Source organism: Dreissena polymorpha, chromosome 3 (assembly GCF_020536995.1).
Source record: "Dreissena polymorpha isolate Duluth1 chromosome 3, UMN_Dpol_1.0, whole genome shotgun sequence".
Classification (NCBI taxonomy): domain Eukaryota; kingdom Metazoa; phylum Mollusca; class Bivalvia; order Myida; family Dreissenidae; genus Dreissena; species Dreissena polymorpha.
Window position 1 is genome coordinate 91,960,115 of NC_068357.1, and position 19,291 is coordinate 91,979,405.

Genomic DNA, 19,291 nt, shown 5'->3' on the forward strand with positions numbered 1-19,291 from the left:
ATTTGGGGTTATCTCTACGAGTTTCACCTGGTTTCTGATAAGATTGTGTTGCTTTTGAGGTTCAGTCCTCCTTTATTTCGGCGTGTTTTAAGCGCATACAACAAATAAACGAACACATACATCGTCCTTTAACGTCATGTAATTCCAGTTACTGTTCAGCTTGACAGATCAACTCTGTTGTATTCTTTCTTTAAATTTAAGAACTGAAGTGCGTTAGAAACATCACATATCTAATATCCACCAAGAGCTGTTGTTCCATACTCACACAAACACGTGAATGCAATTAAACTGTAGTGCAAGAGATTGATATATAAAGTTATAAAACGTCTAGCAGATTTATTATAACTTCATAAATGACCTTTACATTTCTTAAATATGCACGGAGCAAAGATATGTTTTTAAGTAAACATTATACTAATTATTATAATAATTATTATAATTGTTATTATTATTATTATTATTATTTATTTTATTATTATTATTGTTGTTTTCATTATTATTATTATTATTATTATTATTATTATTATCATTATTATTATTATTATCATTTTCATTATTTGTATTAATATTATATAATTATTATTAGATTTATATTATGATAAGAAGAAGGAGAACTTGTAGCAGAAGTAGTAGTAGTAGTAAAAATAGAAGTAATAGTAGAAGTAGTAGAAGTAGCAGTAGAAGTAGTAGTAGTATGTTGTAGTAGTAGAAGTAGTAGTAGTAGTAGTAGTAGTAGTAGTAGTAGTAGTAGTAGTAGTAGTAGTAGTAGTAGTAGTAGTAGTAGAAGTACTATAGTAGTAGAAGTAGTAGTTGTTGTTGTTGTAGTAGTAGTAGTAGTAGCAGTAGTAGTAGTAGTAGTAGTAGTAGTAGTAGTAGTAGTAGTAGTAGTAGTAGTAGAAGTAGTAGTAGTAGTAGTAGTAGTAGTAGTAGTAGTAGTAGTAGTAGTAGTAGTAGTAGTAGTAGTAGTAGTAGTAGTAGTAGTAGAAGTAGTAGTAGAAGTAGTAGTAGTAGTAGTAGTAGTAGTAGTAGTAGTAGTAGTAGTAGTAGCAGTAGCAGTAGCAGTAGTAGTAGTAGTAGTAGTAGTAGTAGTAGTAGTAGTAGTAGTAGAAGCAGTAGTAGTAGTAGTAGTAGTAGTAGTAGTAGTAGTAGTAGTAGTAGTAGTAGTAGTAGTAGTAGTATGAGCAGCAGTAGCAGCAGTAGCAGCAGTAGTTGTAGTAGTAATAGTAGAGTAGTAGTAGAAGTAGTAGTAGTAGTAGTAGTAGAAGTAGTAGTAGTAGTAGTAGTAGTAGTAGTAGTAGTAGTAGTAGTAGTAGTAGTAGTATTAGTAGTAGTAGGAGGAGGAGGAGGAGGAGTAGTAGTAATAGTAGTAGTATAGTAGTAGTAGTAGTAGTAGTAGTAGTACTACTACTAGTAGTAGAAGTAGTAGTCGTAGTAGAAGTAGTAGTAGTAGTAGTAGTAGTAGTAGTAGTAGTAGTAGTAGTAGTAGTAGTAGTAGTAGTAGTAGTAGTAGTAGTAGTAGTAGTAGTAGTAGTAGTAGTAGTAGTAGTAGTAGTAGTAGTAGTAGTAGTAGTAGTAGTAGTAGTAGTAGTAGTAGTAGTAGTAGTAGTAGTAGTAGTAGTAGTAGTAGTAGTAGTAGTAGTAGTAGTAGTAGTAGTAGTAGTAGTAGTAGTAGTAGTAGTAGAAGTAGTAGTAGTAGGCGGCGATGGCGACGGTGGCGGCGGTGTTTGCGGCGGCGGTGATGTTGGTTGCGGTTGTATTGGCGGCGGTAGAGGTGGTGGCAGCGGCGGTGGCGGTTGTGGTGGTAGTAGTTGCAGCATATTTAGGATGATAAAAATGATGAACATAAAATAAATAATACAATGTTAAGTATATTTTCTATAAGAATGAATAAAAACTTTTTATGATTGCATTGAATAGCCCCGGGCCGACACAATCTGATCAAAATTCCCTTCTTACACGTATGCTGTCTTTACGGCATAGAACTGAACTATATAAGCGTCCGGTAAATCAAAGGTTCAAATCGCTCAAGGGGTTCGTCCTGAAATACACGGTTGCCTATACCCAGAAACAAGTTCATTTGAGGTGGTCCTTTCGAGCGCCCTTCATAAAGGATAGGAATTGGGATTACATGTATTTGCTAGTAAATGTGTTTCGTTAATAATTAAAACCGGTTGAATGTTATTACAAGTTAAATAAAATGACCCGTATCACGTTTCGCTTGATTTTTGGTTGTTTGCTCCCTGATCACAGGCGGTCAGAAGCGTGAATTTCAAGTAAACACAATGTTTTCCCTGCCACATGCACACATAAATATTCTAAAATAAAGTCACGACGAGTTACCCTACAGGGAACCGTGTCTTCAAATAAATTATGTTCATGTTTTAGAGAGTATATCCTCCAAAATTATTTAGTTTATTGTAACCTATAAGTATAGTGGATGTGAACCTTTTCCATCATGGCGTCGTCCGGCTCAGGTAAACAAATGTTCAAATATTTTAAGAATTTTAACTTAATCCGTTTTTTCCTGTATGTTTAATCTCAATGTCAAATAATAAACACTTTAACGATTTATTATGTTTTATGAATTATGATTAGCTGCCTTTTAAATACGTATTTTTATAACTTCTAAAAGCTTTGCGTCTATTTTGATCATTTCACATTTGATTATTTTAGAAATGTCTAAACTTTTAACGTGAATGGTGTAGTCTGAAGAAAGTTTATTCATTTATTCTTTAAGACATCATAAAGTATTTTTTTGAGTTTATGTTTGCAAAGGAATAATTTCTTCATCTTTTTTCATGATATGATTATGCGTTGGTTTTAAACTGATTCAATTTTAGGGTTTTATAGCATTAGCACAAGTCTTCGAAATTAGCACATGCCCGATCGCCCGTGGCGAGTAAAATTACCTGCCGGGCACATACAAAAAATCACGTTTGTGGCCCGCCGGGCATGTAAATTATTGAAGCCAATTGACAGTTTATAAAAAAAAATCGTAAGCGGTTCTTGATATTTGCAGATCTATTTTTCAATTTTGCGAACAAACACCTTGCCGTTAGTTGTAAAACAATAAAATTCAATTGGTTTAGCACCTGCTTGCACACGTCATCGTTATTGTTTTTGACCAATGCAGTTCGGTCACATTCGGTTCTTATCGACGGTTTCTCTAGACATTAATAGAGAAGATGCTTTTTAAATCGATCATTTCAATCAAGTAATACGCTTCCGTTTTTGTCAATGTAAACAAATGTCATTGGAGACATAGAGGCAGTATCTTAGGTATGTTGATGGGGCTAAGCCCGATAAAGCACTTCCAAAATAGAAAATTGACAGTGATTTAGAGAAAAAGGAAGCCAAAAAAATGGTACGATGACACCAGAGAACGCTCTTTTCAAGAGCACTGGTGTAACGATCGACCGTCTTAATTCTAGTGATTGATTAGCTGTAATTGTATTCACTACTATTGAAACAAATGTTCTGCTTTACTATGTGTAGCATGTAAGTGTTAAAATGTTGTGATTTGTTATAATTTGGTTAAAAAAGTTTGGGCATGTAAAAAATATGTTGGGCATGTAAAAATTCTTAAGTAACTGGCCCGACTGGCATGTAACTTTTCAAAGCTTAATTTCGAAGACTGCTTAGCATGTCTACTCGTAGTATCGGCCCTCTTAATGAATATCACTACATATGAATTTTGGAAGTTAAAAAACAACAATAAAAAACATGCATGTGTTATTATGTCAATTTATTGTTGAATGTGTATTCTTGGATCGTGTAAGTACCTGTTATCGAACAGCACCTATTATCGGACGTTTTGTTTTGGTACTGTATGCACATGCGCAAAAGTGCGCATGACATCACACTGATAAACAAAAACAGAAAGAATATTTCCGTTTGCAATTTTGATTGCAGCAGACGTAGATTTTTTCGCCGAGTCTGGGTCACGTGATAGTCATGGGACTTTGTATATACTGGAGTAGTATTTATGAAGTGTCGGGTAATAGGTCATGTTTACATCAGCCGCCATTTTGTTTTGTCTGCTAGAGGTGACAATAACAAGGGAATCATTGTTATAAATTCTTGAAGGTAGTTTGCTGGAAAACTTTACAGAAACAAACTTGTGCCAAACTTGTATCACCTTTCGTACATTAAGAGGTTGAAGGAACTTGGTCTTGTCACCTTGGAATATAGACGTGACAGAGCTGATATGATTCAATTGTTTAAATCCATGCACAATATTGACAGTCTGAAATGGGATAAACTTTTCTCTCTTTCACAAAATGATCTGCATGGACATTCCTTGAAACTCCAAACACCTAAGTGCAAGAAGAACATCAAATTAAATTCATTCTCAATAAGAGCTATTTCTTTTTGGAACAGTCTGAGTGAAGAAACTATTTCTGCACATAATGTGAACCTTTTTAAAACCCGACTGAACAAGGAAAATTGGAACGTCAACAAATTTTTTGTACCATGATGTTATGCGCACAATGAAATTAATTAGTAAAATACTAATTTGTGAGAAAATTACAAGAAGACCTTTACAAGACGGGCCAAGATAGCTTCAAAGCTAAAATTATGGCCCTACCATCCAGGTATCCAGGTATAAATCATTCAATGATTGAACTGTTAGTCAATTGTTAAAACAAAATGTTTTTGTCATTTTAAGTGTTTCAATTTTAAGGAAATTTAATGTAATTTCTTAGGTGTTCGATAACTGGTTCGTCCACCAGACATTACAATGAAAACTGCATTTAAATCTGCAATGATTTGACAAAATACTGGCTAGACTTAGGTTAGTTATCTATATCATGTACCATGTTTCTCATAATATTGGCCCTTCTGAATAGTTGCTAAGGTTTGTTACTATAGACCAGTTGAATGTTATTGTTTACATTCGGGATTTTCCGTGCATGCGCACTGACTGGTTGGCAACAAACACTGGTTACAGTAACGTAAAACATGTATGAAGGGCCTTTGTTTAGTCAATAAATTGGTAATAAAACTGAAATAAACATTTATTTATTTAAAACTATTAAAAAATAGTGCCAATATATCATATTTAGTACGGAATATAATGTATATTAACAAATAAAATTTCCTCTTCATAAAAATACAAAGTAGATATAAGCATAGAGTAAACATGATCGGAAGACTAAATACCGACAATCCACAAAGCAAAACAATACATAAGCCGTATTCTTTCTGATAGTGAGACTTAAACAAATTTGATTTTAACAATAATAAAACATATATTAATTGTATTATAATTTTAAGTGGTGTGGATAGTGTTATTTTTTATCAGCGATCGACTAGTGTCAGAGGTGCATTTAATCAATTATAAAACAAAGCCCTAAAAAGCGGAATACATTACAATTTTATTTTACATTGAATGAATTTTCGTTTCGTTTACATTGAATGGCAATATTTATATAATTTAGCATACAAACGGAAAACCCCTGCATGTTATGCAAATTTAACTGTCTTTGCATGTACATTGTATATTGAAATCTCTTTGCTAGTAATAAGGAGTGATAAAAATCTAGCATTTTATAAAAAATGCATATATGTAATTTATTTAACGCAATTATTTACCCGTTTGTGATTGTTTTTGTTCATGATGGTGTTTCGTACACTGCAGTAATTTACAATCTTTACACGTAATAGCGGAGTGTACTTTTGCCGGTACCCGTTAAATACCTTAATTGCGTAGCAGTAAAATTGCACAATATTTTAAATGTGTAGTTATTAAACAATGTATTATTATGATTAAACTGGCTTATATATATATACACTAGTTCCTGTTAATCCATTTCCGACAAATGTCTTCTTTTTTAATGTGAAAATATTTTATTGAAGCAACTGTTCAGTATTTTAGCTTTTCAATTTGGCTAAAATGACTGCTCAAAATGCCAAGAGATGACATGGAGGTATCGTAACATGTGTTAAATGACCAGACACTGGGTTTATGACACAATGTTTTCTTTGTAATTGTTTGGACAGTATCCGATCATAATGAGATAATCAGGTTGAGATGAACAAAGGTGCAATTAAACATGGGGATATAAATGCTGCAACAAAGAGTGTTAAAATTAGCGTGAACAATTAAATCAAACAATTACATGAATCAAGAGAATTTAATTAATGTGTAACAAAGTAAGTTTTTTCCAAAGACCCATAAAATACATTTTACGGGTCTTTGTTTTTTTCAGACATATAAAGGTTCAAATCAGTTATCCTATGTTGCGTACATAAAATTGACATATTGGTTGTTTGTTATCATCCTTATTTGTTTTCGTTCATTAAACTTAATTTATTCTGAAAGAATTTCAATTTCTGAGAATGTTTCAACTGAAAATGGTCGCGAAGAAGTGCCCAGTAGAGAGATTTTTGTGGTTACCACATATCGAGCTCTTAGATTGTGTTCCACTCCAGTTGTTAGTAAAAACAAATAATATTAACCATATAATTGTTCCAAATATGCATTTTCTTGCATGCTAATGTTTTATTCAGACATAATTAGTAAAATTATATTGGATATTGTGCATGGTTATCCTTAAAAACGATGATTTTGTCAACATTCTCTATATGCGCTTATATGAATTCTATCTCTTTTTGCCAACCAGTGGGCGGAGTCTAAACTTTGCAGGCGCGTGTGACGTCACTCGTCAACTGGTCTATAATGTGAATTGGCTTGTTCTATACATTGAATCTTAATGGCCATACACAACTTTTGCTCATGTTGATCTTAAGTCTTCAGAACAAGTCATAGCTTCTTCAATTGATGTTGTTTGACTCTAAAAATGTATAAAAAATAAGTATGGAGGGGACAGTAGAGCTGTAACGATTCACTCATCATTCGATTCGATTTCGATACCAAATGGTCCGATTCGATTATTTTCGATTCCATTCAAATTAAACTATTTGCAGCTTATTTTGCAAACTATTTCATGCTTGGTAAAAAGTTGGTTTGTCCAGGGCATGAATTAATATGTTTGGTATTTGTTATTAACTTATTAAGTCATTATGTTGTACATTTAAAGTGTTTAATTTTTTTAATTAAATTTAAATTCAAAACGCACATTGTTTTATAAGAAACAAATTTATTGAACAAAACTTCTTGTTGAGTTATTCTTAAATAACATAAATGCACATTGCACACTCTATCACATGTGTTTAACAGAAAAACAAAACAAAAACAAACATGTAAGTATATAAATAACTTCCAGTTGACTTCTTAACAGAATGCACACAGTTAAGTAAACAAACCAACTGACTGATTTCAACTTACATCAACAAAACACGTTTTGCAAGTTGCCTTTGCATCAGAACCTTCGCGAAACTCAAAATGTTCGCATACTTTTGATTTTAATTTTGATGGTGCGTCTTTTAGCGTGGTTTAAGAAGCCATTTTACCGGCTGATGTTATGCTCAGCATGTTATTCATTCATTCATTGGATGCCATATTGGCTACTGACCAATCAAAAGACGTATTACAAATGACAAGAAAGTTTAGACGACGGATTTGGAAAGTAAGGTTTAAAATGCGGATCAATCAGGATTGCAGTGAATCGAATCAAAATTGGCCGTATTGGTGTCGAAATCGAATCAGCGGCGTTGAACCGGTTTTTCAATGCATCAAACCTGAATCGTTACAGCTCTAGGGGACAGCCCTCCCTAACCCATCCCTTCGACCTGGACACGTCTGAAAAAATTCTAAAAGACTGAATGGTACGCCATTATGAATTACTAAAAATAAAATGAAGCATGGCCTGTATTTTATTTTAGTAAGGGAGTTAAATTAAACTCATACAACTTCCAAATGTGACTTCGTGACGTTTGAACCAATGTTATTAAATGCATAAGCTTAGTCCAATCAGTGAATGTTTTTTTAATGTGAATAATTTTCAGAGCAGAATCCCAGAGCAAAATACAAAACATTTATAGATTGAGGGCAAAAATTATAGATACCTACAAACCAGTGAATTGATATAGATATGCCGTCAAGTGTTTAACTTTTAATTCAACATTTTTATCCACCATCTTTCAGATATGTCCTTCTGGATTGGATTCTTCAAAGAAGCAGGCATACCAGCTGGGGATGCAGCCAATTATGCTGTCACCTTCTCAGACAACAGGATCACAAGGTCCATGCTGTTGGACTTGAACAAAGAATACCTGAACGATATGGGCATTACTATACTCGGAGATGTGATTGCTATACTGAAACACTCAAAGACTGTTTTTAACCAGGTACCTGAGTGAGATTGCTGATATTGCCCAAATGTGTATTAAATATATGTTCAAAGCAGTTTGGTGGTCTAACAGAATGATCGTTTAAAATGTTTTTGAGTTGTGAGAAAAAGATCATATCTTTTGTACTATTACAGCAGTATACTTTTTATTTATTATGCCCCCCTTCGAAGAAGAGGGGGTATATTACTTTGCTCATGTCGGTCGGTAGGTCGGTCTGTCCGTCCACCAGGTGGTTGTCATACGATAACTCAAGAACGCTTGGGCCTAGGATCATGAAACTTCATAGGTACATTGATCATGACTCGCAGATGACCCCTATTGATTTTGAGGTCACTAGGTCAAAGGTCAAGGTCACGGTGACTCGAAATAGTAAAATGGTTTTTTGAATGATAATTCAAGAATGCATACGCGGCCAACAGGGAACACTCTGAACAATATTACTGAAGCAACTGGTCTGTAATCCTAAATCTATAATTATCAGTCCAATGAAACATCATCCTTTTAGTAAAATAAAGTGGATCAGTAAAAAATATTATCAGAATATGAGATTATTTGTATATTTTGTATATTAAATATTGTGTTGTGTTTAATTTTGTTGATTAATATAATTATAAGCAGGGCAGGGGAGGTAATACACTACAGGGGAAACAAATGCAATAAGTTTAAATTTATTGTTACAGATTTGCCTCCCTTGTAATATTTTTAAATTTTACCAAATGTAAGGCTAACTGCATTTTTGTAATGCATACTACTACTACTTCTACTACTACTACTACTACTGCTACTTCTACTGCTGCTGCTGCTGCTGCTACTACTACTACTACTTCTTCTACTTCTACTACTACTACTACTACTACTACTACTACTACTACTACTACTACTACTTCTACTACTACTACTACTACTACTACTACTACTACTACTACTACTACTACTACTACTACTACTACTACTACTACTACTACTACTACTACTACTACTACTACTACTACTACTACTACTACTACTACTACTACTACTACTACTACTACTACTACTACTACTACTACTACTACTACTACTACTACTACTACTACTACTACTACTATTTCTTCTGCTACCACCACCACCACCTACTACTACTACTACTCTATTACTACTACTACTACTACTACTACTACTACTACTACTACTACTACTACTACTACTACTACTACTACTACTACTACTACTACTTCTACTACTACTCTACTACTACTACTACTACTACTACTTCTACTACTATACTACTACAACAACAACTACTACTACTACTACTTCTACTACTACTACTACTTCTACTACTACTACTACTACTACTACTACTATTTCTTCTGCTACCACCACCCCCACACCACCACCACCACCACCACCACCACCACCACCACCACCACCACCACCACCACCACCACCACCACCACCACCACCACCACCATCTGTGAAAATTATCTGCACCTAATTCTCTGTATTTGTTATATGGTAATTATTTCCTAAGCATGTTTTATTAAATGGGTTTAATGTATTATTTACATAAAAGTTAAAGTAATTAACTTAATATTTGAATACTTGTATCTTTTTACCAAATTTGTATCCAGAAATTCATTGATTGCTGTATAGTTTTATAACAATTTAACCTGCTTTCATTTCAGGATGTTCGTGACCGTGCTTTAAGAGATACATCAGCCATGCAAGAAACACCTCAACTCATTAAGAGATCCACTCGTAAGTATTATAGTATATATAGTCAGTATAATCAGCCTAACACATCAATCAGAAGTGGAAATAAATAATTTCTGTAATTTTTAGTTTACAATTAAACCAATTCCATTTCAATTTTATTATTTAATATCGCACTGTCCATATGTTAAGGAGACCTGTTCACAATATGACGATTATATATTTTGTTTGATAATATACAAAAAAGAAGCACACAAAAATCTTATTTTTTTAAGGCAAAACATAATTTGAATGATAAATACAATTGTAGAGCTTTGTAAACTATATGTACAGGTCAGAACGACTTGGTAATAGTGTTTTAATTCTGACAGCGCTTAGCCAAATTTTTAATTTCATTTTTGTTTTTGAATATAATTTTCCAAATACTGTCTGTAGTTTGTTTTAAAAAAGATATATTAAAGGACAATTTGATATCCAGGGGGGTGGGTGAAGGAGGGGCAAAGTATGAGTGGGGTTATATTTTGAGTAACTTTTATGGTCAGCCTTCTTCTTCTTCTTCATTATTTTTTATCAAGTGCACCGGGATTGTCTCCCATATGGCCATCGCCCCCAGAAAGACGTGTTAGTTGGTTACGGGGGATAGTGCAAGATACAGGAGACACCACGTTCCAGAGGTGACCCTGGGTCTTTTAGTGCCCTGTGTATAGCACCTAGTACACAGCACCTCGGTTTAACGTCTCATGCGAAAGACGAGTTAGTAGGTTAGGTGCAGCGGGGGAATCGAACCAGCGATCTCTGGATTGTGAAGCCAGTGTGTTACCACTAGACCACGGATCCACTACCATTTTTTTATTTTTTTTTATTTTTTTTTTATGGTCAGTTGGTTTGCATAAACTATTATGTGAACTCCACATTTCTCAACTTCAAGTGATTAATATGTGATTATAATGAAGTGTAGATCTGCAAGTTTCATGCTGAATTATCATATGCTTTCAGCTGCCAGTCGCACCCTGGGTCATTACCTAGCCAAGGCAGAGAGAAGTGCCTCTCCACTCATGCCTGCTGCTACCTCCAAACTCTCCAAAGAAATGGCACTCAGACTCGGCAGTCCTATCAAGCCAGGTAGTAAATTTTAACCCTTTCCCACTCAGAAGCATAGTGAAAATGGCTATGTGCAAACAGCATAAAACCAGAACAGCCTGCGCGTAACTCGCAATTTGTTCAGGTTTTATGCTGTTTGCTACTCATCAGTATCTAAGGGTTGGAAATGAAACCTTTTAAATTTGAATCTAGTAAGAAAGGTCTTAAAATAAATTTAACTTTATTATTTTATGAGTCAAAATACGTATCTAAGTGATAAAGGGTAAAGGCCTGTTAATGGTGTAAAACAAGAACCAAAATGCACATAGAGTTGAGATTCTCTCCATTTACATAATGCTTGGGATTCTATATATTTATGTCAATTGGAAGGTTCATGCAACCAATAAAAAAACACAAGTATGAGAATATATGTTAAAATTTTATGTAAATTCTGTTTGTTATTTTTATATGTAAAATAGAAAATATAAAACTTTATGAAAATCAAAATGTTATTTTTAATTTACATGTATTACCAGACTCAAGGTCCTGCAATCTTTGAATCATCATCAGAATTTCCAAATTATAATCAGAAATGTAAAAGAAGCAAAGCCATTTTTGAAGTACGTGTTATTGAATCATTTATTGACATCATTCTGCTAATGGATATGCACGGGTATACACGTGTTTAAAATTTAGATACAACGTTTCAGCCAGACATTACTTTTAACTAAACCCTATTTCTCTTTCTGTAGATGCAGCTGGTACAGTCCTGTATAGCTCAAGTCCGATGATTTCTGTGACCCCCTCCAACCGTAAAGTGTTCACAGACTTTGAGACAGACTTCAAAGTGAATGTACCAGTGAAGTCCAGTGGCGAGACTAAGAAAAAGTTACTGAAACAAAGACAGCTGGCAGAGTTGCAGAGAATTCAGGTTGAAGAAGGTAAGAGATTGATAAAACCTATTTATTTTTAGCTTGATTGCATCAAAAGCTATTGATTTAAAGAGAACCCTGTCTGCGTCAAGAGAAGAAACTCATAGATAAACTCTATGGCAAGATTAGGAGTACCCTGCATTAGTGGGGATCAAGCTAAGAACTTTCTGTGCACTAGCCTGATGCCATATTCACTAAATTTTGTAATTTTATTTTAGTGGGTATATATGACTTTAATGATCAACATTCTGTTGCTCCTACTTTTATCAAACAATTCAGGTCCCAAAAATAAAAATAAAATAAACAGTTCAGTGTATAATTATTAAAATGTAAATTCGTCAGTAGAAATTCATGACAACACATGTATTCCAATCGCTCTGATTTATACCAACACTGATATGTATTTGTCAGATAAACAAAAATTGTGACCATGTGCGGTATGAAAATATCTGTGCAAAACAAATAGACCAACTCCATTCTTAAAAAAAATTAAATTAATATGACTTTGCACAAAATCTTGATATGTTTTGTTCTTTCTCAGAAAAAAAGAAAACGGCTTCTGGCAAAACCTCTGTTTTTGAAAGACTTGGAAGTGAAAAGAAGACAACATATGTTGACTTAGACAGCACATCCACAACGCAAGTAAGACAATCCATTATGGAGTTTCATTTTAAAATGTAAATTTCTTGATTTTGCTTTGTTTTTATTGTAAACGCCTTCCCCAAATCTAGGTAACTTCTCTTTCATACTCATTAGTGATGCCCCTGCTAAGGTATAGTGACTTTTTATTGATTATTAGACCTATTTATTTATATCCTAACATACTATATATCTACCATTAAATTTAAGAACAAAACTACCTTACATTATTTTGAGTTTTTGAATGACTTAATGGTGTAACAACACATTTCTATAAGCCATGTAATTTGATTGTTCTTACGTAATTGAGTAAAGTTACAAATGCCTAAATCATATTAATTTAAAATAAGATATATTGTGATTATATCATAGTTATTTTATAAAAGCTGTAAAGGATATTAAATTAATTTGAACATAACTTATACATATGTATAAGTCAAAGAGTGAAAAAGTAAGTTATAATCAATTGCTCAACTTTATTCTTTGATAGTATGAAAAGATGTCATTACAAGAATCATGAATAATAATATTAGAGTCATTGATATAACGCACTTATGCCCTGTAGTGAGTCCTCTGTGCTTAATCCTTCTATGTTGTACTGAAATATCAAAACATATTGCATGTGTACAAGCACCAGTATTTAATTTGTTACCTCCTTAGCTCAGTGGATAAGGCGCTGGCGTTGCAATCCAGAGGTTCCGGGTTCGATCCCGGGTCGGGGCACATACATGCCAGTCATGTTTTAGTGGAATGCTGACTGACAAATAAAGGCTTAGCCAGGCATTGAGACGTTATTATTTTTATAGTTTAATTGAATTTTATGTAACAACAACAACAATGCCATATTTCACATCTTGAACCTAATTCTCGCATCTTGAGCCTCATATTTGGCAAAAATATATTAATTATACACATATGTATTATCAGATCTTCCCATTTTGATAGTACATATTTAAAACACTCAAGAGTCTTTCAATGTTTCAGCCGTCAATATTTGCCCGCCTGGGCGGGAAGTCACCCATTAAGCGAGCGGCAACATCTACCGTAACGTTTGGAGATGACGATGATGCTGAGGAGACAGAGGTAGGCCTGCCTCTGGAGTATGCCGGGGTACTGAAGGAACCAGCCGCAAAGAAGAAGAAACTTGTGGCAATGAAGAAACCAAAAATACAGGAGAAATTGCAGGGTGAGATATTTTTTTTAATGCTTGTTTAAAAAGAATACATAGTGAATTAAGGGAACACCTTTGGCAGACGGGCTTCGTCCAGGAGAATGATGTCGGGTCAATTTTTAAAAGTATATATACGATAATCTTGAAACTTTAAGATATTTTGTATGGTAATATCTTGGCAAATTTTTTTTTACAAGCCAGATAGCTTAAACAAATTTGGAATAAAGGCCATTACAAAAATGATAAAACATTGCCAAATCAACAATGTCCGCTCTGTAACTCAAATTCTTTCAATCGTATTATCTTCAGACTTGGTGACTATTTTGATACATTTTTTTATCTTGTCAAAGCTCCATAAACTGTTACTGAAGCCCTCCTGAATTGTGGCCCTTGAATTATAAAAAAAATTGCTGTATTCATGTTGTCTGCTGTCTAATTCGTGGTGTCTGGAAAAAAGCTGTAGGTTTCATTATCCGATCTTACTGACATTCTAAATATAATAAGCTTGAATAGAGACTTACCGGTAAAGGCTTGGGATGGAATGCTTTTGCCTTGTCAGCTCAAGGTTATGGACACTGATACTAAAAAGGAAAAATGGTTTCTGCTCAATAAAATAAGTTAAGATGGTGAGAATGCATTCTGATTTTGTTTGTAGGTAACTTACATAGACACTTTCTTGGACTTGCATTTATTGGCTGGTTGGGGCAAAGTCATGGTCACTCTAACAAAAACAGAACAAAATACGCCTGTTAAATGGTCTTGGTAACATAAATCTGTGAAGGATGTATTAAAGGGGCCTTTTCACAGATTTTGGCATTTTTTTAACTTATTCATTAAATGCTTTATATCGATAAATGTACACATTGGATCGTAAAAGCTCCAGTAAAAAATCAAGAATAAAATTAAAAAAAGGAAAAGAACATTGCCCGGAACAGGTTTCGAACCAGTGACCCCTGGAGTCCTGCTAGAGTCCTGAAGTAAAAACGCTCTAGCCTACTGAGCTATTCCGCCGAGTACACGTATTTGACGTATTTTATACCTTATATAAGCAATCTTCGCAGTTTCACAAAATTTAACGACAAAAACAGAACTCTCCAAATTATTCAATCGTTTCGCGTTGCAACGCTTTATAATTTTTAGGTTTTAAAATCGTCAAAAGATGCATATAATGGCTATATTAGACCATGGTTAATGTTCAGTATTACTGTTTCCTCACAATTATCATAACTAAAACGAAAATTTGCGAATCTGAAACAACTTTTTTCAATTTTGTCAATTTACCAAAGCGTGAAAAGATCCCTTTAATTTGTTATCCCTCACTGAAAGGCATAGTGATATCAAATTGATAGGCGTCCCTTTGTTAGTAAGTGTGTGTTCCAGTCTGTCACAATAGTGTAGAAATCCCTGTACATTTTGCAAGTGAATTTCATCAAACTTTTATAGAATATTATTTTTTAGTGCGATAGTGTGTATTGTCAAGATTTTGCCATGGAATTGCCATATTTTTATGCCCTTGGTAGGGTGGCATATAGCATTTGAACCGTCTGTCCATGCATGTGTATCTCATGGAGCTGCACATTTTGAGTGGTGAAAGCTCAAGGTCATCCTTCAAGGTCAAAGTTAAAAAAAATAATCCAAGGGAAGTAACAAGCTTTAAAGGGAGATAATTTCTATTTATCATTTCAGGTACAGATCATTTTTACAAGGGAAGTAATATTTTTTTATATCCCTTTAAAAAATATTACTTCCCTTGTAAAAATAATCTGTACCTGCCAATTGATAATTTAAAAAAATAAATAAATCAAAGCGGGGCAGTATGGGGCATTGTGTATCTGACGAACTCATCTTTTATTTAAAAGGAGTAATTTTCCTTTGTTAAAAATTACATATTGCCAGGGCTTTGTGATTGCAGTGTTTTTGTCTTAAAAATTCTATAACAATTCTTATCAGGTTTTTAAATTTTCACTCCTATCAGCTGATTTATACCTGTAAAATGCCAAAATAGTTTGACAACATTTTGTTTTTAACTTTCCTGGATCTTATTAAAAGTGAAGAGTTGAGATGAACGCTGTTAGAGGGCAGGTTATATTCCTCATCTGAGGTGGGTCTAAAAGACAAAATCACACTTTGCAGTTTCAAAAATAGTACATGTATTCACATAATCAGAAGGCAGGAATGCAAAACAACTGTAGTAATTCATTTTTGCTACATGTACAATTTTAATTTACAGCTTTTTTTCTTTCTATATTCACCAATTAGTTAGTTGCTGATATTTCTCTGTAATACTAGTGTCATTTTAAAGTGACCTGGCCTCCTGTTCTGTTTTGGTACATAGTAAAGCAGATAATTAAATGACATTCCAGATTTGAAGAATATAAGGATACAAATTACAACTGATCTTAAGATTCATTGTTAATACCACTTCAGGTCCGAAGAAAGTTCTTGACATACAAACTGATGGCGTGCTTGCTCGTCCGACAGTACCTACGACCTCGGATATCCGGTCCCGACTTGGCGCACGCAGTACCACTGCAGAGGTCACCAGCACCACTGCGGCGCAGCCTGCTGTCAAAGTGAACACTTCCACAAAAAATAACAAAGGTTATCTGTCTTAGAAATGAGCATTGTCTTTTATAACGATCAAGCAATCAGCGAATTTAATTAAAACCTTCTGTCTTAGAAATGAGCATTTTCTTTTAAGTTCAATGGGGCATAACTTTTGTCTGAATAGACAACGACCATCTGCTCAAACATAACATTTAGAGCCGTGGCATGTTGGTTATAATGTCTGCCTCATTATCAGGTGGTCCAGGGTTCAATACACATGCTGGGGGCAACTTCTTAAGATCTTTTCTGAAGTCATGTACTGCCTACAGGTTTAATTAAAAAAGCGGACTTTAGGGATGTCTTTATAAGCATTAGGCTTTCCATGATATGAAGCTTGTATAAAAAGGCTGAAACTAAAAACTTCAGAGTACTACCAATATGTTTGAGACCAATATGTTTGACATGTGTTAGAAGTTACACTGGTACAGCACAAATGATCTTATATTTATATTTCAGGGTAAGAAAAAGTGCACATATAGAACACCCATGCTAATAGTTTATGCTTCTCTTTCACCAGGTACAATTATTGCAAGGACTGGCGGTGCTAAACAATTGGACAGCATTACAATCACAGTTAAAACTACTCCGAAATCCAATATGGCAAAAAAGCGTGTTGGATCTTCAGAAAATGAATCCTCAACGTTGGACACTACTTCTCCAGCAAGCTCTGCTGCTAACATGTCTCAGGCAGCAGGAGTTTTTGCACGTCTTGGGAAATTAAAGTCGTGATCAAATTATTTCCCCAATATTTTGTAAACTTAAAAAAAAGAGTCTCAGATTTTCTATTTTGTGTTAAAAATGTCCAATTTGAGTTTTTTTCGATGCTGTCAATACCATGGATTTTATTTAATTATTTCATTGTGATATTTTATTGTGTACATTCAAACTGCTGAAAATCAGCTTTTCTATGACCCACCTTTTATTGCTGTTTACTAAGTGAGATAGATAGCTTATAATAAAGTATTGTTTCACTTTTACACAGGATTGAAGTTTTTTTTGTTTAACGAATTTATTATTCATGTCCATTTATGTGGCGACATTTATAAAACAACATAATTTAAACCAGTTTGTTTCCTAACTCCTTAATTGTTTGTCTTTTTAGCTCCATATTTTTTCTACATCGTATTATTTTTAGCTTGACTATTCACACAAAAATTCTAGTAATAATACAGTATACTCACCAAAATGTCAGCATTGCTGTCTGAGTAAAAGAGTTTAATTGCATAGGCACATTTTTTTTGTTTTACTTAAAATATTCAACATCAAATATCTTTTTGGTCAGTATATTATTTTTATTAGCACAAAAAAGAAGAATATTCTTGCATGCTGTTTTTGGACAGCTCTTGTTCAGTTTGTTTTAATCTTAATTTATATTCTGGCGATGAATTATAATTATTATAAAAATTGCAATACAAAGCAGTATTAAGCATGTTTTACACTCTAGACAAGATAAGTTTTTTTACTTCTATTTATCAAAAATGGCTAAAAGATGTTCGGTCTTATGAATTCTAGAATATACTATTTTTTATGCAAGTATATGTGTTAACATTCAATAAGTAAACAAAGTTTCATAATTTGTTAATGTACTGTGTTTTATTGAAAACTTTAAACTACTGATGGTTACAGGAATATAAACATTTATTGGGTGAAGATTGAATTTGCCAAACTTGGTGTCTTGTATATTATGCATGTATTAATTTACCTCTTGGTTATTTATTGGCAGGGTAGCCTAGTTATTCATTATTCATATAGTAGTTCTTTATCCTTCATGATCTAAAACTTCATATATCCATACCCTCAGAGTTCATTGTTTCTTACAGTAAAATGAAGTTATTGCATTTGCATGTATCTTTCTTTGCCCACTTTGGAACAATCCATTGCATTTTATAGTATGAGCTATCAGGTTTTTTTGTGTGTGCAATATATTTTTTGTATTTTTAACAGATGATTACATTTAAATAAGGGGTGGGCAAATTTTCATTTGCAATATAGTTTAACTTACATTACAGTCTTACTTCAATTGATACTTTTCAATGATTGGTACATGATGTATTGATATGTGTATATTTCTCTTCCTAAGTTATATAGAATATGTTTTTGTTTAAAAGGATTTATTGATAAATGTGAAAGTTGAAAATTTACATAATGGTTGTAATTGATCCAAATGCAGTATGACCCATTTGATCAAACATAGGAGTTTTTTTATATGGGCAGCTACTTTTAAAACTTGCTGGATTCTGTTTACATTGTACAGGCATTATTGACCCTAGTTTTAAAATTTATCAAAAATGAATAAAAATAAGTTAGCTACATGTATGTTCTGTTTTTTTTCTTTTTTGTGAATTATAAATAGCTGATAATACAATCATCACTATTTTATAACTTTGTGTATGTTTTTCTTTATTTTGTTAGCTGAGTATAAGCTTAAATGAAAACACTTGCACAAATTGCAACCCTTCTTTTAAACAACACTGTCATGGTCTGTAATCTAAGAAGTAACAATCTCGAAGTTGCTTAAAGCGAGACCATACGATTTTTGTGTGTGTAAAAATTGTAATATTATGATAAAAATATGTTACAATAACTCAAAATAGGCAAGAAAAATTATACATTGAAGACAAATTTCATAAAATGCAGCAAAGACAAATAAGCGCCGCGAGCCGATTGTGACGAAGATATAACCGAAGCATTCGTCTTTTTATTAGGATCGGAGTTTGTGTTTGTGTGTCGTATGAATAAATATCATTGCAAGAAATTAAAATGATCCGTTAAACTAAATTTAGAATCACATCATACACGCATGATATACATGCTGGCGAATTCGACTGTACAGACATTTTCGATTTCAGAATATAATATCTTGCTTATTTCGCATTTTTAAGACATATGTTCTTCTTAACTTTTAATTTAT

General features: G+C 33.4%; 1 protein-coding gene across 1 annotated transcript; it reads left to right on the plus strand.

Annotated features, from left to right (window-relative positions):
* The first annotated feature begins 2,425 nt into the window (after positions 1–2,425).
* LOC127875297 (uncharacterized protein C19orf47 homolog) lies at positions 2,426–18,690 on the plus strand. The gene is made up of 9 exons (XM_052420269.1): positions 2,426–2,474; positions 8,051–8,253; positions 9,924–9,996; positions 10,948–11,073; positions 11,784–11,972; positions 12,505–12,605; positions 13,587–13,788; positions 16,201–16,374; positions 16,898–18,690. The coding sequence occupies exons 1-9, from the start codon at positions 2,456–2,458 to the stop codon at positions 17,107–17,109; spliced, it is 1,299 nt and encodes a 432-aa protein (XP_052276229.1). The 5' UTR covers positions 2,426–2,455; the 3' UTR covers positions 17,110–18,690.
* Positions 18,691–19,291: the final 601 nt, after the last annotated feature.

Coding starts and splice junctions, on each gene's coding strand:
- LOC127875297 (XM_052420269.1), top strand. Junction 8,254..9,923: donor CAAAGACTGTTTTTAACCAG/GTACCTGAGTGA, acceptor CTTTCATTTCAG/GATGTTCGTGACCGTGCTTT. Junction 9,997..10,947: donor ACTCATTAAGAGATCCACTC/GTAAGTATTATA, acceptor ATATGCTTTCAG/CTGCCAGTCGCACCCTGGGT.